Source organism: Rhyacophila brunnea, unplaced genomic scaffold, assembly GCF_057557595.1.
Source record: "Rhyacophila brunnea isolate RB1 unplaced genomic scaffold, BYU_Rbru_1.0 scaffold_17, whole genome shotgun sequence".
Taxonomy (NCBI): Eukaryota; Metazoa; Arthropoda; class Insecta; order Trichoptera; family Rhyacophilidae; genus Rhyacophila; species Rhyacophila brunnea.
The window spans coordinates 24,178,340-24,203,359 of NW_028232827.1; the positions used below are offsets into that span (position 1 = coordinate 24,178,340).

The following is a 25,020-nucleotide window of genomic DNA, read 5'->3' on the forward strand; positions in this document are numbered from 1 at the left end:
GAATTTTTATGACAAATTATATTTTGTTCTGCACGCGTCGTTTGCACAATCTGCGCGTCGCGTAGTCACAATCTTTTTAGACCATGCCTCAGCTGAAGTATAGCCTTAAAACGAGTATTTCGTAAAAATAGTTTTTTTGAGAAATTTGTACTAGCAAATTACGGTTTTATTTATAATCAAAATCAAGGATTTACTAAATTATACATATTTATAAACTAAGTTTATTAACTATATATTAAACAGTAAATCACTTCACACAACCAGTTATTCAGTGAGGCAGATATTCTTGAATGGCTTAGGATTCCTGGCTTTTCCTATGACCAAAAGCTTCATTTTGTGTCCTGGTTGCGCATTGGAGCTTGGCATAATTGTGATGCGGTCCTTGGGCACTTTCCTCCCTGGTACATTACTTTCTTCGCGATGAAAACCCGTCTCATCTGCGTTGTATACTTGTACGCGGCGGACTACTGAATTTGACAATCGAATACCGGCGAATTATATAGCTTGATTTTGTACTTTTAATTAGTAAAAATACCGGCGGATTATAGCAGTTGTCGGATAATCGAGCGGCGGATTACTGAGAGTTTACTGTAATATAGTTAACACAATACTGTTCATATCGTCATTATAGTACAATACAGTGGTTCTTAACCTGTGATCAGCAGAACCCTATAGGCGCTGTGTCCTTGCAAAGAGTCCGCAAAAGCTTTAGGATAATATTCAGAGTTTGGAAGTGATTGTAGAGGGAATTTTTGAGCTTTTTGTATTGCATCTGATGGTGATTTCAGAACATACGTAATGTGATTGATACGGAAAAAAAAATATTCTATGCATTGGTAGCCGCCTTACATTGTTTGTAACTAGACGGTGACCTGTTTTCATTTGGTCACTTGCTTACGTATTGTTATTTCTGATGTTTTGTGATTGTTCACCTAAATATTCTAAATAACATAGATTATTGTTTAAAAATCGTTTTTACGCTTCCAACACTAAATGCAAGTCATTTTTATCTCATTGCAGGCCTGGCAAATAAATCACAATCACAAGTGTGGATCTTGTAACAAATGGATCTGTAATGCAAAATGAATTGCAGCTAATTTAATCATTAGCTTAAAAAAACTTTTTACATCTTGACTTGTTTTGTGGTAAAGAAAAGGTTAAGAACTGCAGATTTGACACATTTTGAAATGTTTTAACACCAGGATTCAAAAATGTCACTCGCGAAACTGAAACAAGATTTCAGGGCTCATGTCGAAAATTGGTGGGTTAAATATGTCTCGAGACTTTTCACTCCTGAGACTTGTCTCCCCCGTCTGTGATGGAGATATACTGCTCGTTGTCTAATTCCGTCATGGTGAAACTGCCGTCGGGGAGGAGCAACACCACTCGCCTTGTTCCGCCTGTAGGGAACAATCAAAACAAAATCCATTAATTTTTTATACAATATTATGAATCTAAGAAAACAGACACTCGAGGAGTTTAGAGCCATAGAAAAATTAATAGTATGTATGTAGGCACATTGAAAGGTGGCGACTATAAATTTATATACTTAGCCAGTATCTAATGATACCTGTTTTGACTTGCATACTAATTTGTAGTACCTACTTAATACTTCAGTGATTTTTTTGTGATTGTTCATCAAAATATTCTAAATAACTATGGATCAGTGTGTTAGGCTGCCTATCTATGTCATCACAATTGATGATGTCTGTCTATTCAGAGGCGGTTATAGCTACATTGAGTCGCCCAGATGCATAACCTGCTAAGTGTGTTTGAACAGATTTTTGGCAAAATCATAAAAACTGTTTTTGACACTTCTAGGCAAGATATCCTTATGCTTTTATTTATAAAAATTTAAAAAATAATATTTCGTTGGTACACAAAAGCATTTTGCAATAGTTATCATGGTTTGAAATCTGAAGATGACAGGTTTTGCACCCAAAATGCAACCGAGCTCATCAAAAATATAGCAGGTTTTGCAACCAACTGGATTTTTCAAAGCTAATTTTATAAGGTTTATACGGGGGACTGCAGCCCCATTTCATATCTGTGTAGCCTGTAGCCCATATACGTGTAGCCTGAGACGAGTAGAATCCAGGGGTACCAAAATCTAAAAATATGGGGATAGCAAGCAACTCTTGTATTATAATATCGTGAATGCTTCAATTCGGGTACAAATCAATGTGTTTAGTCATACTATGTATTAAAATTTCCCATCATTCCACAAAGATTGATGAAGAAGAATAGAGAAGTTGAGTGAATAAATTACCAGGTGAGGGAAGATCAGCCTGCACAAGCTGAGCGATGACTTGCGTAGAGTCCTCTCCATCGCCGTCCACCTGCAGGGCCACCTGACCCAGGCCCTCGGGAAGCGTCTCTCCGCCCTCGGCTGATTCGTGTCGTGGCATGAGCTGCGCCAGCTGCGAGGTGTCTATGGTGAGCACCTCGCCACCCTCCTGTTGTGCCACATACACACACTGCCCCTCTCCACCCTCCTCACCTCCACCATCCGTCTCTGCCTCCACCAGGAGGGTCTCGCCGTCCTCATTCTTGCCGGCCACTTGGTACAGCACTCCGTCTTCGCCCCGAATCACAATGGGCGGCTCATTTTCTGATAGCGCCTCCCCGTCTTCCGTTGAAAAGAGCCGCTTCACGACAGTCCCGTGATGCTCCCCTTCCTCACCTTCCTCGGAGGAGAGACGTGGCAGGGAGGGACGCGGTGTGCCCTCCACTAGGGTACCTGTGGTGCCCCCGGGGCTCATCTCCACCTTCATGACTACGTCGTGGGCGGTCTCCTCAACAGGTGGAGGCGTCGGCGGCGTGGGAGGGGGAGGAGGAGTGGGTGGAGGGGTGGGTTCTCCTTCCGCCCTCGCCAACCTCTTTCCAGAGAGCGGACAGAGGGTGAGTTCCCGATCGGGGCTGGGAGGGGGGATAGGAGGCAGGTCAGTGGGGAAGGGGTCTGTTACATAATTGTCGTCTGACGACTCAGCATCGGAACCATTCATCTGAAAAAGAAACATTCACATTAGAAATTAATAATATAAAAATTCTCTCTGCTATAACTTGAAATGAATGCATCAATCACCTATACATAGTCTATTGAAAACTACAAACAAACTGAACAGAATAATTCCAATTCTATAAAATTATTTTTAAGCCTGAACTATGTTTATTAAAATAATTTTTCGTTCACCGAGATTATTGATAAAAAAAAGTTTGTAGAAAACATACTTGGTCAAATTCCATAAGGATATTATGAGTAGGTCTCTCTCTCGCCCTGACCATTTGAGTTGCCCCTCTTCCTCTTCCTCTGGCCGCCGCTGCCACCCTCCGCAGTAAAGACTGATCCTAATTAAAAAAACAAAACAAAATCAAAAATTAACGGTAATGAGTATGCAAACAATTCTTAAAATAATAGAAATTAAGTACTAGCAGAGTCCAGGATTTAAACTGAAGTCATATTTTTTTCCCAACTTTCAAATGCAAACAGTCCAAACTTTTGTAACCATTCATAATATAATACCTAAGGATACAACTCTGCATAAAAAACTCAATGGACACATTTTGCAGAGTAGATAAGGACCTCTGATGAACATCTGAAAAATCACTCTTATTGGAATGCGGTTAGAGTTCACTTATCAACCGCATTCATTATAAAAGAATGAAATCTGTATGAGTGGACCCTACCTAGCAAACTCAGAATTCCGTGGGTAGACTCGTTTATGGGAGATGTTTTGTTTTTCACATAGATTATCTAATTAGACACAATGTCCACTGGAAGAAGCATATCAATGGTTGTTTGTAATATAATATTATGTGAAGATAATTAAATGAAAATGACGGTAAGCGGTTTTGCAATGAACATCTGCAAAATAATGAACACAAGGAGAGCTGCTGACCTGTATACTCAGTTTGTTGTGATGAGGTGAAGTGGAAGCCCCTTCGCCGGAGGCGGGTGCTCTCTGAATCGTTCTCTGGATGATCTTCTGCCCGCTGGGTGTGATGATTGTCTTCTCTACTATCTGCTGTGGAGTGCCCAGTGAGTTTCTCTTTATCTGTGCCACAACAAATAATAAAATTAGACAAATCAGCGATCATTAAAACCAATTGTGGGTTGATTGACTCATTTACCAAGGGCCAAATGGATAGGTCAACATTATGTAAAACTAACTAATTAAGAAAGCACATGCATATCTGAAAGTTTGGCAAAACAATAAATAACTTGGCAATGTCACTTTTGGCGAAGAAAGTGCTGCCATTTTTATAATTAAAATTTTCCATAATTTTAAAAATATCTTTAAATTGAAATATTACAATGTTACGTAGAAGCACGCAATATAAATTAATAGTTAATATGTATAAAAACTTTAAATAATCTATTGGTTTCTTCATCAATGATTTATTTGAATAAATTCACACACTGCGGATAATGTGTACCTAGTAGTTTTGTATTTAGTATTAAAATGACAACACACTCTATGTGTTCATCGTTTACAAATCTTGTGTACATAAATGCATACAAATCATTCATTCTAATGGTCATGGTTGGTATTTGTATAGATAATCGGTACAGTAAAACCTCGTTAGTAAGAACACTGATAATTCTAAATTCGCCGTAATTCGAAAATTTTCGTGAAAAAAAAAATCTCTTTGAACAATATTTACATATAAAACCATACCTTTAATTTGAATTTCGTAATTCAAAATGATTTCAGAGTCCTGGCATATAAAAATATTAAATAAATCATAATAAAGTACACTATTTCATGAGCCAGTCACTGAAAATTGTGAGGTTTTTTTTGATTTTCGGTCCCATGGAATTCGTATTAACGAGGTTTTACTGTACTAGATACAATTTTGATGTGACTAGTAAATGACATTCAATACCATATTTACTTGATTTCAGTTTACAAAGCATGTGTATTGGACGACATGGTCGGGATGTATTGGAGAACTCTCACTCACAGTCACTTTTGTTTGAATTTCACCACTAGATGTGCCACTTGTTTGACTCGCTACACATTAAATTCTAGGCCCTGAAAATCGGCTACATAATGCACAAGTCTACTTATTTACATAGGTGGGACTATGCACAGAATACATAGTGATTTATATTACAGTAGTGTACAATAATTAAAATAAGGTTTTTGCTTCTCAACGATAACAATTATGAAGAAACAAAAGAATGTTTTTACTTGATTAAGGGGCAGCCAAGATTGTCCAGGACTTTTGACCGCAATAGCAGGTCGCAACGGAGGTCTACCGGGTGTCCGGTTCTGCTCCTTGCCAAGTTTAGCGGCATTGTTGCTCTCTGCTTTTTTCTATAAATAATAAATCAATAAAAATCTTATTTCCAACGTGTAAGCCGGCCCTCACATCAAAACTCGTCTCGAGTACAACACGTCAAATATGTCGATGTGATTTTGTTGGCATTCAGAAAACACATGTAATTAAATTTACCGCCGCATACCGCATGATTGAAACCATTTAGTTTGAAAAAACCAGCTGGAGTCACATGTAACTATTTTCAACTGACATGCAGCGCGCGCAGGTATTATCCCGAAATGTTACATTTTGCCATTAATTTTGGCTTACGCACATACGAAAGTTGCATGTTGCGCTCAGTTTTGATTTATGATTATTATCCCAGTCGAGACGATTTTCAATGTGCCACTGGGCAAGAGTTTAACAAAATATTTTTAAATTAGCTACAATTTTTTTAAATTTGGTACAGGAAATTAAACTGCCGCAGGAAAAAAACACATCCTACTTAAAACAAATATGATTTTTTTTTTAAATTCAATATTAACATGAAAACTAATTAATAAAACACCTGATTATTCTAAATGCTTGATTGAAATGGGCATGATCTAAAGAACAATGATACACTTATAACCAAAAATAACAAAACCAGCTGCAATAAAAATAATTGTTAAATTATAATAATGTAAAAATATATCTATGGAAATTAAACAGTTACCAACTACAATAACAAAGTAACACAATATGTATAATATTACTATTAATACATACTTCACCATGTTCGATCCTAAGGGGATCCGTATGGACTTCCACAGGGTGGAGGTTATATTGACAGATTTTGATCTTCAAGAGATGTGGATGTTAGCCACTTGCTCAACTTATAAGGTCCATGATGTGTCCAAACACACATTGAAAGACAAGATGTGAATTTACCAGACCCAGGATTCAAACCAGGAACCCACGGAATTCTAAGCTGATACGCTACCATTAGGCCATCGTGGGTGTAATATCCAATATTACAGTAGAATCTAATTGACCTGAGTTTGATACTACAGTAAAACCTCGTTAATACAAATTCCATGGGAGCAAAAATTTAAAAAAAATTCGAATTACGAATAATAAAATGTATGGGGGAAAAATATTAAAATTTTGAAAAAAAAAAATTTTTGATATTCATTAATTTTGTTGCCGATCATAGATGTGCCTACCGAATTGGGTCATAAAATGTCAGGATTATTTTTATTACCTTCTTAAAAAAAGTATTTTTTTATTTTTTAAGAAAAGTCTGTCACAATTTTCAATGACTGGCGCATGAAATAGTGTACTTTATTACGATTTATTGAATATTTTTGTATGCCAGGGACTCTGAAAACATTTCGAATTACGAAATTCGAATTAAAGGTATGGTTTTATATGAAAATAATGTCAAGGGACTTTTTTTTCGGGAAAATTTCGAATTACGGCAAATTTCGAATTATCAGTGTTCTTCTAACGAGGTTTTACTGTATTATGGATTATAAACAGAAGAGAAAGGAAGATAAACTTTTTCTCCAAAAGTGGACACAGATTTATCGAAATTTCATAATATAATTACTCAGTTTTATTCACCTTCAGTGTGGCTTGCTTGGCTGCCAAAATTTGTTTCCTAATGATATCCTGATCGATGTTCAAGCCTTGGCCGAGTTTACCCGGAGAGTCAATTTTCACGATGCCAGAGTTCTTTGACATGATATAAACACCTGAAAATACAAAACTATTAAGACATGTATAAAAAAAATAAAAACTTATTTGTGACAGCCACATAATTTAGAAAACTATTTGATGGTTTTAAATATGATGCAACAATTACCGGTAGTCAGACTGGGCATTTGCTTGGGATCAACTTTGATGACTCCTTTGATGTTAGTCATTCCCTTTCCACCGAGTCCCAGAGACTTGACAAGTTCCGAGTCGGTTATTCGGCTGCCGCCGGATCCCGATCCCGGAATTCCATTGATGGCACTCTTTTGATCGGAAGACAAATGGAGAACTTTGATGTTTGGTGAAGACGGTGTTGAGGATTCTGAAACACCAAAAAAAATACATAGTAATCTATTGAACAGGTGACATTGAATGTAGTCTGTGGAAGTACCGATGAGGTTTTATTTCACCGCCGCACTATGAATGCATTTCCTTATCGACCAAAATTTACCATACTAACAGAGAAAGACCATAGGTACATTATAATATGTCCAACATTGCGACATTGATAATACTGAGTCTAAAAAATTATTATGCAGTGATTCCCAACCATTCTTGTATGGCGGAATCCTTGAAGCATTTTATAAAATCAAATATCTGTGAGGGAAAATGTTCAAAGCCTTATTTGTAACTCATTTACAAGAGAAATCTATAAATCTACAGGATAGCTGGCCTCGAGAGTGGACAAGGGAAGCGATAAATAATCCAAGGAGTCACATGCTTACTCTCTTTGCTAGGAGTGATGGGTGAAGTGACAGCAGTGTCATCATCGCTGGAGACAGGTTCTCGCTTGACCCGTTTGGCTGGAGATTCTTCTTCAAGGGTCTCCGCCATTAACTTTTGTTTGCGATCTATGCCGACAGCCTCTGCCCCGCACCACGCCTTCACCTGGTCCATCGCTTTGGCTTTACTGTTGCGTTGCAATCGTCTGAAAGAATGAAGCATTTTAATTTTGAGTACCACGAGAACTGCAAAGTATTTGCGCTAATAATAAATATGAAGTGTCTGGAAACAAATGCGGCAGTTATTAAAAATCGATAGAAACAAAATTGGCAATATTCTGGTGGCAGCTGGTGAACAATTCCATTTTTGTTTTTAGTAAGTCAGGGTACAACGCATATAAATACATATGAATTTTGTTCAATTGGGACCAAGGACTAACAAAAACAATAGTTAAGAAGAAAATTTTTTAATAAAATTGCAATTCTTTGTACATACTTTGTTATACCAATATGTACAAAATATTAAAAAAACTAATGAGTTACATAAAAAAGTTATTTCGATGTAGATGGCTTCATAAACAACAACAAATTCGTCTGACTATGTGAATCCAACATCTCGTTGACTTCCAAATCCAATTGTCTGGCAAGATTAACAACTTATTCTATCACATGAGTGACATGATCAGGTTCTGGCAATGTTTTCGTCTCGTTTTTGAAAAAAAAAATGGACAAAGTTTCTTCCAGACACCATTCAACGTTGCCAAATGAAAAAAATCAAGAACCGCATAACTCCGGGTTCGCATAAGTCGGGATATTACTGTACTTTTATTTCAGTGGTAAAAAAAATAATGTCAAATATATTGTTTGCTGACAACTAATAAGTGGTATGTAATTACCCGGTGGGTGTTAGCAGTGGCGTTGCAGAGTTGGCAGAACTAGCAGAGGGTGCAGCAGTAGGCTGTCTCGCCTGTAGCGCTTTCAACTCTTTTTGTCTGGCGAGCTGCTTCTCGAAAGCTTCCAGCAAATGTCGGCAAGTGTCCATGTTGTCAGCCGGTTCCCAAGTGTTCTGATCACTATTTTTAAATGAAATTTAATTAACGAAAAGAAAAATAGGTAGCTTTATTAATGGTATGTAGTAGGAATATTTTGCATGATGTTCACAATATACAATATGTAACATGTTTTTTTTTGTTTAATTGTTCGCAGATTGATGCACATAGGTGTGAATTATTTTTTAATGGTAACTGTTGTAATGTACATTTGACATATTTCCCAAACAAATGATTGATAAACTGCACAGATATTAACACGGCTAACTCAACTGATGGCTGCTACTTTGTGACACTCAATGTATTTATATTGTTTACTTATGAGTGTTGTATTATTGGTTGCTTATCTACTCAATGAACCTACATACTATGCAGTCACTTGTAGCTACCCTAACCAGTAGACCGAGGGTACTTATTTGTTTCACTGTCATATGTTTACACATCTTTGGTTGTGATATTTGTGTAAATAAATAGATTAAGAATGAAAAAGAATACATACTGTCCGTATCCTTCCCACTTAAGTAGGTATTCATTCTGTTTCTTCTTGAGGTTGAATCTCTTGGCGAGGATCTTCTCGACAACAAATTCATTGACAAGATCGCTTTCACCCTCTCGTTTCTCAGTTCTCTTGGCTAAACGGCCTTCTTGCGGAACCTTCGCCTGGTGATTCACCACCGCAAGGATCTTCGCCTGCTCGATGGGCAAACACACCATATGTCAATTACATAATTACAGATTCCTTTTGAAGAGACATAAATATATTATAGTACCTACACATCTAGTGCATTTAGGTTAAAAACCAGACCTTGCTTCTAAATGAAATGTAAATAACAATCTTTCCGAAGTAAAACAGAAACATGAGAAGTATTTTAATATTATTCACTTTCAGCTGTAAAGCAGCACTGGAAGCAGCAATATACTTGGGTCAACAAACGCATACCCGTCATCGATATATTAATACACACTTGTATGTATACAAAATCTCAATATTAAAGTGGATAAGTTTTGCAGAAGAGGATGCAGAGCAGATGAAAATCGTCGAAATCACCCTTATTGCAATTTAAGTTGAGTCCCTGTAATTACATACTGTATGTATGTACATTTACAATAACATTTTTTTAACATAACATTAGCTATTATTCACAACGTTCACAATAATGATATAAATACATGAATGCAGATTTGGAATATAATGACCTTTAGTGAAATAAATAATAAAAGTAAGAGTTACATTCTCAACCACTTAATTGTATTTTTAGTTAATTATATACAGTATAACCTCGTTTTTACGTGCCCGGAATTCACGTTTTCCCGGCAATTGCGTGTAATTTTTTCAGTCCCGATGTATTTCAGTACATTTAATACCCGCATTTACGTTTTTCTTTCCCGCGATTTACGTCGGAAATATTGAAAATATGCGAGTTACGCGCGCTTGACAATGATTGGGTCGTGACATTCGAACGGCATAAGGTGAGAATTACATAACTAAAATGCAACAAACTAATCTCACTTCTTGGTCGTGCACTCATGGCTGAGGATCGTGACCACATTTAAATTTCGCCATCCTTATAAAAAATAAAAAAAATTTCAATAAAAATTTAAATTGAATGTTGTTTTTGTTATTTTTTTAGAAACATTTGGTTTTATTAATTTAACCAATTAGGTTTTTTTTTTCAGTCGTAAAAAAACGTAAAATAGGGGTTATACTGTATTTGTTATGAAGAATAAAGAGACATAACGTGTAAATTACTTTTGTCGTGGATGTTTTTGTGATTGTTACAGCACTCCCCAGCTTCTTAATGAGGTTTGGTTTTTCACTGCTGGCTTCAATCTTGGCAGACTCCTTGAGTCGATTCAATTTGGCTTCTTCTTCTTTAATAGTTGATTCATCATCAGTGTCTGCATTTGATGACGGATTGAAGTCATCGTCATGCTAAAATTAAAACATACATACAAAAAAATGTGGATAGATTATCACATTAATTTTGTTCTTGTGGAAACTTTTTATTAACTTATTATCAGTGAGTAGCTAATAGTTTTTTTTAACAAGTTTATCCGAGCGACCAATTATCCTGATACATTATTTTTAATATACGTATGACACAATGGAAGCAACTAAACAATCAAGATTATGCAATACAACACAAACCTTTTCAGAGGAGGAAGTGAGAGGCGTTTGTTGAAGTTTGGAATTTTTGGTAGGTGGTCTTCCCCGTCGGCGAGGGGTTGGGTATACTTGTGTGGTAGTATTCGTGTCATCGGGCCGGGGCGTCGGCGCTCCAGCGGGCGACTTTGCGACTGACGGTGGAGATTTCACCTCAGCCTGCTAAAATACGAACTTTGTGTCAAAAAGCGGAAAATCAAACAACTGAAAACGTTTTTTGCGCTAGTTCTGAGTCATTCGTTCCTTTACAAAAAAAAAGGTTGGCAAGCGATAGGGTTTCATCAGGCAACCGTCTTTGCTATTAGGGTCTGATTAAGTAGTGAACACGACATAATCGGCCAGAGATATAGTCAGTTATGATTGTCATCAATTAGAATTTACGTACCAATTTAGTAGTGGCTAGTTTGGAGAATGTCTGAACAGTTTTTCCGGCGGCTATCCATGCCTCCCTCTGCTTCTCATCCATCTTGCACCACTGCTGGTACAGCCTCCAGGAGCTGTTGGCGCCCACCTCTGGAGTCACCATGGAACACTTCCATAGCATGAACGCCCACACCTGATGCTTCGTCTCCGTCTATTCATCAAAATCATGATTAATATATTTCACATCAACTAAATATATTATTGTACCTGAGAACCAGAAAAATGCAATTAATTTTTTTTAGCCACTTGGACTTTTGGTTTTTGCTAAAGAAAGATTTGATACTTTAGGCAAGAAAACCTATACTTCACTCATTTTAAATCATACACACGACATAAACAGATATAATACAAGTAATGCTGCCATATGATCAAAAAAACAATTAAATATTAAATAGGTATGTAAGTAACTGATTTAAATATACTCTATTGGACTATATATAAAGGAATGCTTTGTCGCTTAGTGCATTGAAAAAAATATCTATTGTAAATATGAATTTAGCTTTTAGTCGGTAAAGTAAAATGTATTTATTTGACATAACACATTACACAAAATAACTGGATTTTCTATGCTTATGACAGACTATAAATACTTAAATATGTGTAGGCTACTATGTCAGCTACATATTGTTTGTATTCGGTATACCTGAATATGTTGACACCGGGATGGTCAGGTGCCGATATGAAAATGTAAAAATTGTACAGGATTTTGAATTTTAACTATAAGTTAGCCGCTTGTACAATTTAAATTACATAGTGGTAGCAAGATTTTTTCGAATCAGTATAACTTACACAATCTCTGACGGGTGACTGCCCAGAACACGCCACCGAGTCTCTGTGCTCCGTGAACTCTTCAATGAAATGGAACACGGAATGACACTCTCCGCACACAAGTACGTCCATTGTTCCTATCTTTTCTTGAGCATCTGTAATTTATCAATACATGAAACTCTCAAGTCAATCTGTCTGAATTTGGTAGATCAAAATATACACAAGCCCCATTATGCGCGCGAAGTTTGCAGATTTACACCAGTTTACAACAAGAATATATTTAGTGAAAAAATATTTATTTTTTCAACATACCTATATAACACCTCAGATATATATATATATATTTTACCATGCTCGTATTGAACTCAACTATCAACAGATTTTTGTTTTTACTAGAAATGTATGCTAGTCACTTGTCCAAACACAATTGGAAAACAACATGTGAATTTTCCCAGACTCGGGATTCGAACCTGGGACCCTCGACAACTGCTCGGCCATCGTGGGGCCATCTTACCTACCTACTAGAAAAAACATTGAAAAAATAAAACACAGGGCAAAACTCGAACCCGCATCCATAGGATTCACACCAATATACTTTACCAATTGAGCCGCCTGCAACCTACCTAACTACAACAAAATTAGGTATTGTCTAACAAGAACTTCTTTGAACACGTGTTAAAACTGTGAACTAACAATCCCTTCCAGTGCAACTAATCTCATTTCCATTTTCATATGATGAATGCCCCCAAATTTATAATTTCATTTTACGCTCTCGTCGTGTACAAATCTATAAATTTACGTACTTTGAAGCTTTTTGCAATAAAAATATGTGTAAAGCGATTAGGGATGTTAGAATTATTATTAGTAAACTTTTGGTTTATTGCGAAGAAAACGTCTCATCTAAAAGTAGAGCCGATATATTATTTAAGCACGCCTCCAATACGAGTTGCCGCCATGACAGGTACGTCACTGAGACGTCTTCTATATGCGACTACAGCGACTTCCTATCAACGCCGATTTCTTGTTGTCAGACAGTAGTATCTATACATTCATTGAGTAAAAAAATTGTATCTTGATTTATTGTTACAGTTGTAAGTGTGGAATATCTGCAATCTGTTTTTCAACTAACTTTATAATTCTATGGTTGTGTGTATTAATTCACACTATATTTCTATGATTTATACAATAAATTCAACAAGCCAATTAAAAGTACCATACTATAATAATTATATGCATATAATTGGATACCTTTAATAGCAGTTGGATTTTTCTTGAGGTCATCGGGATCAGGATTCATGCTTTGGGCTGGCGGATCATTCTCATCGTTTGCCGACATGTTTTACCATCTGAAGAAAGGTGGATTTAATTAACAAAGAGGAAAAAAATGCAACATACTAAATCACAATAAAAACTTTCCAATGAAGTAATACTTCAATGTACTCAAATGGGTTCAGACTAGATTGGAAGATGTCGGTTATAACCACTTCTAAATAGCCGCCATTTTAAGCTGCCTATTTCGTTATAATACATTATATAGATATGACGGTTCTTTTCGATTTAAGGGAAGCCAGCGGCAAACAAATTTTGAAAATAGCCGATATACTGAATAATTTGTTAGGTTAAGTTAGGTAAGGTTCTTGAATTCATGAATTTTGCCAAAATCGGCTATGAGAATTAGCGCTGTTCCCGCCTGGCTTCCGTAAACTGACTTGTACCGATATGACATAATATTATTTGCTATTTTGATGGATTATTTTTTTTAAAAACATGTTTTACGCTTATAATTAAAATCGAAAATTACTTAAAAACGCTTTCAGTTTCTAACATGTCCAGCCTTTTACAGTGTGAAGTTTGCTACAAATGAATTTGCGATGTGAAATGATTTGCAGCCAATTTAATCACCTTAAGCGTCAATTACATTGAGCTTCTTTATGAGCTGTTTGTTGGCGAATTTAAAAGCGGGCGATTCAGCTACTGCGATTTGATGATTACACACAAAACTTTCCATTCAATGAGAAGCCACATGCCAGCGACTATTTTGACAGAACATAGTTCGTTTTTTTACCGGGAGGTTGCTACTGCGCTCTACTGCGCAGGCGCAGTAGGCCCACTCGCCGGCGTGTAGCGTGTAATGTTGACCGGCTTTCAACTTTTCTCGGTAGAGTGTTTACAACCTGCTTGTTAGCTTGTTCGATGATTAAGCCTCAGTTACATTGAGCTTCTTTACGAGCTGTTTATTGGCGAATTTAAAAGCGGGCGATTCAGCTACTGCGATTTGATGATTACACACAAAAATTTCCATTCGCTGAGAAGCCACAAGCCAGCGACTATTTTGACGGAACGTAGTTCGTTTTTTTACCGGGAGGTTGGTACTGCGCAGACGCAGTAGGCCCACACGCCGGCGTGTAGCGTGTAAAGTTGACCGGCTTTCAACTTATCTCGGTATAATGTTTACAACCTGCTTATTAGCTTATTCGATGATTACACTGGGCGACTTTACAGGCAGATTGTAAATTCGCCAATAAACAGCTCGTAAAGAAGTTCAATGTAATTGAGGCTTTACACTGGGCGACTTTACAGGCAGATTATAAAGTCGCCAACAAACAGCTCATAAAGAAGCTCAATGTAATTGACGCTTCAGTAACTTTTTTCACCTTCACTTAAAAAAAAATCTCCATCCACATATAGGTACCTATGGTCCCTTCAGCATTTTTGGTGTATGTCTCGTAATGATTATTAAATTTAAAATTCGATTATATATTAGTATGTAGCTTGTACGATTCACTAAACAAAAGAACAGCGTGGCATACATTCACCAATGAGTTAAATTAGAAAAGGACGTTTTTATTTTAAAATGATAATAAGTAAAAATCCTGGTTGTTCGGAGGTCGCCGGTTGTTCCGTTATGTTAGGTATACGAAATGTCATTGCAAAGTCTACTCGTCTACTGTTTCACATTTGAATACCTACACATTCATGTTTAAATAAATACAAACACGGTATGTACAGTAGTCTTTCTCCATTGATAACTTGGCATTAAAGCGTTACATTATAATCGGAGAATAATGCAGAAGATTTTTTTTGCAATATGTACGTGTGCCTAACCAAGTTATTTGTCTGGAAGCATATTCCACGTAACTTGAAACATTATGAATCATTGAATCAACCGAACTCCGAATTTGGAACTAGAAACTGGATAAAATCGCATTCGAAAAACTAATACTTAAATCCTTGTGATGCACAAAGTTTAGAACTTATTGCCTACGTGAATGCAAATATATTTATAAGATAAGGTTCCCGCCAATGCGATATTCCGCCTACGGACAAAGGTACACATCATTATTGTGAATTACTGCATTATTATCAATTACGTACGGTTTAATAAGTCATTAAAAGCCACAATATACATTTGCACAATTTGAAGAAACTGAATTTCGCGCAATTTACAAATACACATAATGCCATCAATAAAAAATGTAACTAAAATAATTCCACTGAATCGAAAAACACTAATAAATTTTCAACACGTCAACTGACAAGCAGGGGGTGAGAACAAAACTGTCTTTTAAAAATTACATACCTAATGAATTAGTTGTATTTAATATTTCGGGGCAATATTTAAAAATGACTATGTTGACATTAATAAAAATATAACCAACAGAAGCAAAGCAATTTGCAGTTCGGGCGAAACTAACAATTCGATGCGTCGTTTGACGCCGATTGTGCTGACCTCTATATGGCTATTTTCAATTTCCGTTCGTTTTCTCCGCGGTGTGGCTTTTAAATCCATATTACCCAATCACAGTTGAGAATGTATGAATACCCTCCAATCGGCTACGAGAATTTTGAACTAGCACCGCGTGTCGCGGTTAAAGAAACAATCCTTCGGCTGATGCCGACATTCAACGTGTACAATTTTTTTTGGCGACACATTTAGCGACAATAATATAAATAAGTAGGTACATATTATTATTATTCCTAGCCAAATTTGCAATTTGAGCTCAATGGAATGATGCACGACAAAAATACTCATTGTAATCTGAAAAGTATTAAAGACAATGTTATAAAAATCATGCAATAGTACGGAACTAGATTAACAGTGTCATTTTATCAAGTGAAGTAGGTGCCTAATTGCTGAAAACACATAGGTAGCATAATAATCTGTAATTTATTAGCTTTAAAAATAATGAAAAACAGTAAATAAATCGAATCACTCGTTAAATTTTGTGATTTCTTACGTACCTATCTATTCATTCTATAAAATATAAATAATCTAAAAAGTCAAAATGCATCTTGTTTTGTTTAAAATGTTGAGACAATTCCGGGAATAAATTCATACTTAAGTAGATTTATATTTTATTAGCCCGCGGTAAAAAGGGGTAAATCAACATAATAATTCGTGTTCAGACTCGGCACGTGAAGCATAATTTTATTATTACACCTTATGGGAGTATATCTAGCGAACAAACTTATGAGGATTGGTTATCAGCCATTCGTTCAATCATATCTGTGCAGACGAATGAATACAAAAATAATTCGGTATAGTCAAATCAGTCCTATCAATATAAAAATCACACTGTGGATGATCAATTTCCGCCGGCCAAGCGAATATTCTTGTTCTCTGGTAAACGCAATAATATATGTAGTACCTACCTAGGGTACATCGTCCATTGTCCTATCTACCTTCCTATGGATTTAGGTAACAATATGAATAAACAATAATTTATTATTGTTAAGTATTATTGTAATATTTTAGTTTAAAAAAAGCCCTAGCCGGTTTCCTCGTCACTCGTCGTCAAAATAAAATAGAAGATGAATTATTGCATTGCTTTTACTCGAATTCAAGATTTGGTACCTACATTCGGAATTAGCAGCATCTGCATTTTTGTTGAATTATAGAAGAAAACAATAGAGATGTACCTACCTTATAATATAATAATGACGTAGGTATAGGTGGACGGGCATACCTTCATACAATGAAGATATGATCTCTTTTATAATATAATATCATACTAGGTAGGTACGTTAATGGTAGGGTAAGTACCTACTTTAAAAAAATCACACGTTATTATTGAGTGATAATATATTAGTATGTATTATCTCTTGGAAATTAGGTTTTCTTTTTATGTAGCGTCAACTGTCGTTGGTCCAGAATTTTTGGTCAGATTGCACAAGCTGTTGTTAGGGTTGCCAACGTTCCTTAACCACCTACTTAATTTACAAAATGTGTAAAATCTGGTTGACTCTAGCTGCTACTGTGAAAGTCAAATCAGTATTTTTCAGTGGAGTACCTTCAATCCAGAAGATAATAATAATTTTATAAGTACTGCGAAGGTAGTGTGTCTCTTAGATTTGAAATCCTAATAAATATCCTAGTAATCAATTTATCGTCCGGCCAGTCATTTATATGCGAAAAATACCGACTTCCCCATCCGGTTGTCAAATGGACATTTTTATAATTAGCATATTATTTTAACTATAAATCCATACGATAACAATATATCCATAAAAGATTCGTAAAATATGTATTTTAGCAGTCAGTATTGAGTTTAATGAATCGTTTGAATCTCATGAAAAAAAAAATATAGGATACCTATTTACCTCGTAATATTATATCGATTTTATCGAACTAGTACTTACGTTTTACGTCAATCTACAATGCCAAAATAACGTAAAATTTTGTAGTTTGGAGCTATTTTTGTTTCGATACCCGAACTAAATTAAATATTATAAACATCATCCAACCTTCCATAATTTTTCCAGTCCGGCAAGATAATGGAACATAGACTTATTCAATTCATGTATTATATTTCTCTTCTTTTTAACATTTGATGAAAAATAATTTATACAGAATAATCTGCTAGATTACTACCAACATAATCTTGTTTATTCTAATGGCTACGTAGGACATGCAGTCCCGGATATTTCGTAATGGTTGGCAGCCCTACTACGAATACAACCCGTTCACTATCGCGATGTTTCACAGCTTCCAGTATAATTTATTTTCAATATGTTCATGCAACAGATTGGCCTCTACGTAAATGGGTTCAAATGTTTATACTTACAACATAAATATTATCATGAAAATGAATAGGTACCTACTGATAATGTCAATCGTGAAAATATAATAATGTCGTGAACTTAAATTATTTTACTGTATATTAATACATTGTAAAAATAATACCTACTTATAAGAACCTACTACAGATGTTGAAGAAAATCTTTTATAGATGGTTTGCATGAGCTACCTTGCATGAATTATCGCGCACATTATTCAGTTCGTTGATAATCAGTGATTCTCAACCCAAATTTTCGTTTCTTTGTTGCCATATAATATTTTTGGTTGGCAACTCTACCACATTTTTGTCCTATATCAACACCATAGATAATATACGAAAAATCAACACCAATTATTATTAGACGGATGTGAAGTGGGTATTTGAATATTTTGTAATTTAATTTAATTGCAATAATATTGTTTAAACTCTAAACAATGTTTTCAATATTGTTAGCAATTATGTTTCAGGCAAAATAACAAGCAATATAATGTCAATGGCAGTGTTGCCAGATTAAAAATGTATGGGTGTAGGGAAATATGAAATAATATAAATAATGAGAAGTCCGGAAATACTATGTACAAAAAATTGTATTTGTAAATCGTTCACGTGCCAGCTACATTTTCGTACGTGCCACCTCTGGCACGCGTGCCATAGGTTCGCCAAACTTGGCCTAGGACAACTAATTTTTAGACAAACGCAGACAGATTAGATTTATTGAATATAAAAATGGCACTTTCTGAATCAGAGAAGGCTCCATCTGCAAGAAGAAAAACATCTTTGGAATCACCAATAATTATTGATAAGACAATTTGTCATTATCTTATGAAAAATGAATAATTACCTTATAGCCATATAAGCGGCCCTCTCGGCAGTGTTGTTATCATTCTTAATAGTTCAAAATCTATTTTAGTATGTCTGAATAAAAAGATAGTACGCATTTCTCTTTCGTATCAAATCCAACAAAATTATAGTACTTCTGACATAAATTATAGTACAACTCAATGGTACCTATTCAAATTGTGCACCGCGGGCTTTTCAATAGATTTTACGATTCCAGACAGTCTTAATTCAATGCAGTGATAGACGCCACACAGTCATTATGCTGAATCTGATTTTTGAACCAGTTTGTGATCTCCAAGTTGTTTTCTGACATGATATAAAAATCGTTATTGAAAAGCATATCTCAGCTTAGATGGTTTCAAAAAAATTTTCAAGAAGATAATATCTATAATTAATAGCATTACATATTAAATTAGTAATGTATTTATACACAATTTCAAATTAAAAATGTAAGGGGGCTGCACTTTTCCTAGATTTATAACTGGGCACACAATGCTAGAAACACATTACCATCAAGTCACGTGCAGATGTTTTTTTCAGGCGTCGTGAAAAAATCTTTATACACTGAGGCTACGTGATATGAAAAAGTTTGAAAGTCACTGGTATAATATACAATTTTACATTTTTCGCAAAAACAAAACGATACGTGGTGCAAAGCTATAAATCTAACTATGGTACCTATAGTTAGCAACACTGTACAACAGACAGCTTTACTGTGTTGTGTTGCCAAGCAACCATTCTTATTTTGTTAAAGCAATCTTGGTATAATTGAATTTTGCACTGTATCATTTCTTATAGAATATATATTATATATTTATCAGTTGACAACCTAAATTTAAAAAAACATGTCTATCATAAATGTGGTGGAGCACAATGAAACTATTTACAACATTGTCCATAATTATGATACATCCATTAACGAAGAAAAAACAATCAAATCAGACGATAGAAAACGCATAAAAAAGAATGCCAAAACGAAAATTTATAACCAAAAGAATGTGGAAAATATTCAACCTGTAGAGGGGGCTAACAAACACAAAGGATGTCTGGCAGATGCATCATTACCACCATTACCAAAATATTCTCCACCAGAACAAAAAGATAAGCCCTGTATTAACTTTAAAATAAAAAATATTAAGTCTGCTATGCATCGAGTTTCTAAGCCTATAGATAAGAAGCTGGTTGACACGCACAATGGGCATACTTACAAAGATGATTGTTTGAGAATGGTAAACGTTTTTGATAAGAAATATGGTAATTTACCGAAATATTTAGTGAAACATCGTGACGAAATGGGGAAGAATTTCAAAGAGTATCAAGACTATCTAGATAACAAGGAAACTCTATGCACGCCTATCAGCACTGAAGAAAGACAAGAACTACTTGATGGACTTATGAAGAATTGGTCTGAGCTACAAAAACAATTTCTCCTGTTGCCAATTCTCACCGATACAACACCGAAGGTTATAAAAAAGAAAAAGCTGGAAGATCAACTAAATAAATTAGAAAAAGATATTGAAATGGTTAAATCTCACCCATTTATTTACATATATGAGTAATGTTACGCATTATTGTGAATTTTGTATCAGTATATATACCTAGCAACATTACACAATGCGATTATTAAAAAAAATATTGGCAGACTATTCTGATATTTATTTTGATGTTGTACCTATATTATGTATTATGTACGTAAATTATGAATAAAATGCGCAACAATCTTTTCAATGTTTGAACAGCTTGGGAATTTCATTACAATTCTTTTTCTTAACAGATTCTTTAAATGATTTAATGTACCTAAGCCTATAACAATTATTTCAAAATTAAATATTATGTCCTGCTTAATGAAGTGTTTTTATTATACCTAAAGTTTTTGAGACATTTCAGATTTATATCTATTTGTCAGTATGATGGTAGAATGTTTTGAATTATTATAGCGCCTGTACATGTGCATGGATTTACTGGCACTGATAGTGAGTAAATTCGCGATAATAACTGTTTACATGTAAAAGTGCTAACCGTCTCGCCAATCTCATTCTTCAAGCGTGAGTGAGATGTGATGTAGTCATTTTATGGTGCTATTTCACTGGTTGTGAAAATAAACGTCAAAAATGCTCTATGCGGTGTAGTTTGTTTTTCTACCGGCAGGCTGGCCACTATCGTTCTACTGCGCAGGCGTAGATGTCTCACAAGTTCTAACTGTCGCGTGAAAATTCAGAAGCTGATGAACTTTTTTGATCCATGTATGCAACTTGCACGATAATACGTGTTTACATGTGCATTTTCTTGTTATGGCAGCGATAATACGTACTGTCAGCAGTAAATCTATGCACGTGTAAACGGGTTATTAGACAGGAAGAAGCGGACTTACTCTAGCAGAAACACCTGATGTTAAAGCTAAAACAAACACTTGAGGACGCACAATGTCGCGGAAGTAATAAAGTATTAATATACAATTCATGTTTCCATAGTTGCACTTTAACAGTGTACATGGTGCGCTAGAATAAGTCTGCTGATCTGGATTTCCATTATATTCTGGCTTGTTTATTATTTCTGTGTAAGAAAATAAGACAAGTTATTGAAAAAATATATTTAAGTGTAAGTAACAATGAGTAAATAGTTATTACAATATTATAATAATATAATTATGATTCTTTGAGTGACATTTTAATTTTTAATCAGAAGGTTTGGAATAAATGAAGACTCTAAATTGCGGTAAATCTTAAAATATGACAGATAATTCAATATAAAAACGATATTTTATGTTTCATGAGGTGCTGAGGATTAAATGTATATATTTATAATTAAAAATTAGTTATATCACCAGATAAGACACCTACTATTCTGTGAAACAGAATTGAAACAGTCATCTATGTACATAACTGAACATTGTGTAAGAAATATTGTTATTATTTGAATGTTTTTGCCTGACTTGTTCTACTCAAATACTAAAAACAGTAATAAATTTAAAGAAACATCAATTGTAAAATGTTGAGTTAACAATCTCATGTTTATCTTTGATGTCGATTTACGCACCATGGCTAACAGTGCACTTGTTTTGTTCAATCTTCAACACCTCAAATTTAGTATTCCAATCAGTTAATTAGTAAATGGTTTTAAAAGGGCAAACATTTTACGTAGTGATTCTGAAGTACTAAATAGGTACTCTTTTCCTATTGTATATTTTTAGAAAGATGATTAAAACCACATTTCATTTATTAGAGAGCTACAATAAAGATAAATAATATTTTATCAGATAAATTAATATAATACATTTATCTAAAAATGTAGGAATGATTACGTTACAAATACTGATGCCAAATCATCGTAATCATATGTTCTTTTCAAGAATACGTCGATTAATGATATTCCAGCTATTGTTTGTAATCCAGCCGCAATGGGAAACGCACACAAAGTAACAACAGTTGCAGCGCCAGGCTCCAAAAAGCCAATTTTTCTATCTGATATACCTGACCACAATAAACTCGAATTGTCGATTGATTTAAGCTTTAAGATGAGCTCCATTTGTCTTTCACTGGCATTCGTTATTTTGCATTTAAACTCGAAAGGAATTTCGAGTTTAACTTTACTGGGCAACGATTCAAAAGACATTCTGATGTCACCGTAATCCGGAGGCATCCGCTGCAGTTGACTGGTTTGCAACCTTCCTCGTTCTCCCAAATTAGATCTCCAAACAATGTCCAGCTTTCCAATATTGGTGGTGGCGGCGAGTTTTCTTAAGTCTGATGTTAAAGTAGGTTGTGGCGATAAACAGTATAGGTATTGACAGCTAGCTTGCGGTTGAAGTAAATTCATGCTTCCAAAAACAGAGGAACCGTCCTCTAATGCGTTCAAAGATTTTACGGTAAAAAGTTGCGAACATTCTAATGAAACCTTTTCAAGGCAAATCGGTCCGGTTGTGACATTTTGTACTTGGGCTTCCAAATATATTTCATCCGATTCAGCATTGTAAAACTTTGTCTTCACGTCAAGGGGTTTGACGACTTGGAATTTGAAAAATTTGCGGAAAGACGCCACCGTCTCCAGATTTGTCATGTAGCTCACTTCGCAGACCAATATGTGAGTTCCCAAGTCTTTGACTTCGTGGTGGATGACATCATTGACGGTCTCATCTGCGCCTAACGCGATACAGGTGGACTGATTTTGATGATTCGACAGAGGAATGCGTTGAGAGCTGGTTTGCAGGTCTGCTTTCACCGACACATCTTTCACGACTTGATCGGTCTCATTGTGGACGCAGACGTAACACGAAAATGTTTCACCCAGGTAAATATTACCAAAACTCTGAGGTAAAAGTAAAAATTGACCGGCCGCTAGAGTCTCCATTCCCTTCACGGCTACGATGTCATCCTTCAGATAGTTATTCAAAAGGTTTCCCGGTAAATCTTTAGCATCGCAAGTGACGATTTGAGGACTCATCAGCGTAGGTCGAGTGAGCCTCATAACTTTTAACGCGACCGGATGGTCGCTTGAATCTTTGTAATCCATACTTTCTATATTTTCATGAATGGCAGAATATCTTTTTAGAATGTAAATGTAATTATAAACGTCAAAACTGACATTTAGGTAATGTACCAACATCCAACGGAATTGACCAAATTTAATGCTGCAAGAAGAGAAAAAAATGGTCAATGGATACTTCATATAAACAACATGTTAACATTTATAATACGTCTAAGTTTATATGTTTGCATTTATACCTTCCATAAGCATCCATTAGTTTTAAAAGAGTATAATAATATTGCAGTTTAAACATTTTTGTTATTGATAAAAACGTTATTTAGTTAAAGCTTAAAAAAAAATATATTTTTACTTGGTTTTTTTAGTTTTAAAAATTGTAATGAAATTAGTTTTTGGAGCGCTTTTTAAAAGCTGCAATTACGGACGGTTGACGGATACTTAAACGTAGACTACTTAGTGCAAGCACAGCTATAGTGGGTATTAAGCAGGGATTTAGGTAATATTACTTGGCAGCATCGTTTACTGATCACCAACATAATAATAGTATGATGTGGACCAATAATAGATTAGAGTAGGTAAAGGTATTGTGATTTGTGAATTGACCTGTCAGTGAATATACGAAGATATTTTATTGTAAATTTAGTGATGATACTGAGATAGAATATCACCAGTAAATAAAGCACCCATTAAAATGGCTTATCAAACTTTCCTCCAGGAGTATATGCAGATGCCAACAGTAACACGGGCATATACCACAGCCTGTGTGATCACAACTATTGCAGTTGTAAGAATTTTTACTTATATATTATTTTATACTACTTTTACCTACATTATCATTTAGAACGTCTTTAACTTTATTACAAATACATCTCTTCTTAAATTTAAATACTTGATGATGTCAGTGGATTGTTTCCGTCATATTGACTTACAATAATCCAAAATATTACACGAAATTCTTGCTATCTTTGCACATTTCTAATTTCATTACACATCATTTTTATTATTGTATAAAGTCGCCCGAGTTTTTTATATCTTCGTATGTATATAATGCTAATACTTACTATCAATTTTACTGTTCTGAGTTTTTCTGATAGCCTTCATTATGTGTATAATTAATAACAATATCAATATACCAATAATATCTATAATTATTAATATGTGGGAAGGTCATACATTTATTGTAAAATGACAGTTGATGATAATATGAAAAATATCGGTACAAGTCTGTTTACTTGGAAGTCAGGCGGTAACAGCAACTATTTTCATAGCCGATTTTGGTAAAATTTATGAATTCAAGAATGATAACCGAACCTAACCTAACAAATAATCCAGTATTGAGTATATCGTCTATTTTCAAAATTTGTTTACCGCTGGCTTCCACTAAACAGACAAGAACCAAAATATCCACTCAAAATTTATTTACTTATACCTACATGAATTGATTTTTGGTATTGTGATCTTATTTTTATGTTGGTATTACTTAATTTCATACTCAAAAATCTGATCAAAGA

General features: G+C 35.0%; 4 protein-coding genes across 9 annotated transcripts in view; 2 read left to right on the top strand and 2 right to left on the bottom strand.

The window, feature by feature from the left end:
• Chro (chromodomain-containing protein chromator) lies at positions 1 to 15,864 on the bottom strand. Of its 3 annotated transcripts, none has more exons than XM_085944336.1 (16): positions 15,709 to 15,864; positions 13,377 to 13,474; positions 12,150 to 12,283; positions 11,323 to 11,511; positions 10,923 to 11,099; positions 10,524 to 10,706; positions 9,273 to 9,463; positions 8,621 to 8,797; positions 7,728 to 7,930; positions 7,112 to 7,324; positions 6,871 to 7,001; positions 5,196 to 5,321; positions 3,900 to 4,055; positions 3,232 to 3,348; positions 2,270 to 3,005; positions 1 to 1,400 (listed from the first exon to the last, which is right to left on the bottom strand). In XM_085944336.1, exons 2-16 carry the CDS (start codon positions 13,462 to 13,464, stop codon positions 1,288 to 1,290), a joined length of 2,934 nt encoding a protein of 977 aa, XP_085800462.1. In that variant the 5' UTR covers positions 13,465 to 13,474; positions 15,709 to 15,864; the 3' UTR covers positions 1 to 1,287. The 3 variants fall into 3 exon arrangements, with proteins under 3 accessions (XP_085800462.1, XP_085800464.1, XP_085800463.1); XM_085944338.1 differs by having other exon boundaries at positions 10,923 to 11,096; positions 15,709 to 15,841; XM_085944337.1 differs by lacking the exon at positions 15,709 to 15,864 and adding an exon at positions 14,783 to 15,384.
• Positions 15,637 to 20,864, top strand: LOC147073843 (enkurin). 3 transcript variants are annotated; one of them, XM_085944344.1, is made up of 2 exons: positions 15,637 to 15,674; positions 19,568 to 20,864. In XM_085944344.1, exon 2 carries the CDS (start codon positions 19,873 to 19,875, stop codon positions 20,584 to 20,586), a length of 714 nt encoding a protein of 237 aa, XP_085800470.1. In that variant the 5' UTR covers positions 15,637 to 15,674; positions 19,568 to 19,872; the 3' UTR covers positions 20,587 to 20,864. The 3 variants fall into 3 exon arrangements, with proteins under 3 accessions (XP_085800470.1, XP_085800472.1, XP_085800471.1); XM_085944346.1 differs by lacking the exon at positions 15,637 to 15,674 and adding an exon at positions 16,170 to 16,276 and having other exon boundaries at positions 19,826 to 20,864; XM_085944345.1 differs by lacking the exon at positions 15,637 to 15,674 and adding an exon at positions 16,212 to 16,276 and having other exon boundaries at positions 19,849 to 20,864.
• Positions 20,831 to 25,020, top strand: part of Der-2 (Derlin 2) — a 12,774-nt gene continuing 8,584 nt past the window's right edge. Inside the window, exon 1 of one of the 2 annotated variants that reach the window (XM_085944343.1) lies at positions 20,831 to 21,000. In XM_085944343.1, coding sequence (XP_085800469.1) covers positions 20,974 to 21,000 — 27 coding nt within the window. In that variant the 5' untranslated portion in view covers positions 20,831 to 20,973. Of the gene's footprint in view, positions 21,001 to 24,077; positions 24,294 to 25,020 lie in introns of those variants that run through there. The other variant, XM_085944342.1, reaches the window with a different exon arrangement.
• On the bottom strand, positions 21,049 to 23,656 carry LOC147073845 (trafficking protein particle complex subunit 13). The gene has a single exon (XM_085944446.1). The coding sequence runs from the start codon at positions 23,627 to 23,629 to the stop codon at positions 22,325 to 22,327; it is 1,305 nt and encodes a 434-aa protein (XP_085800572.1). The 5' UTR covers positions 23,630 to 23,656; the 3' UTR covers positions 21,049 to 22,324.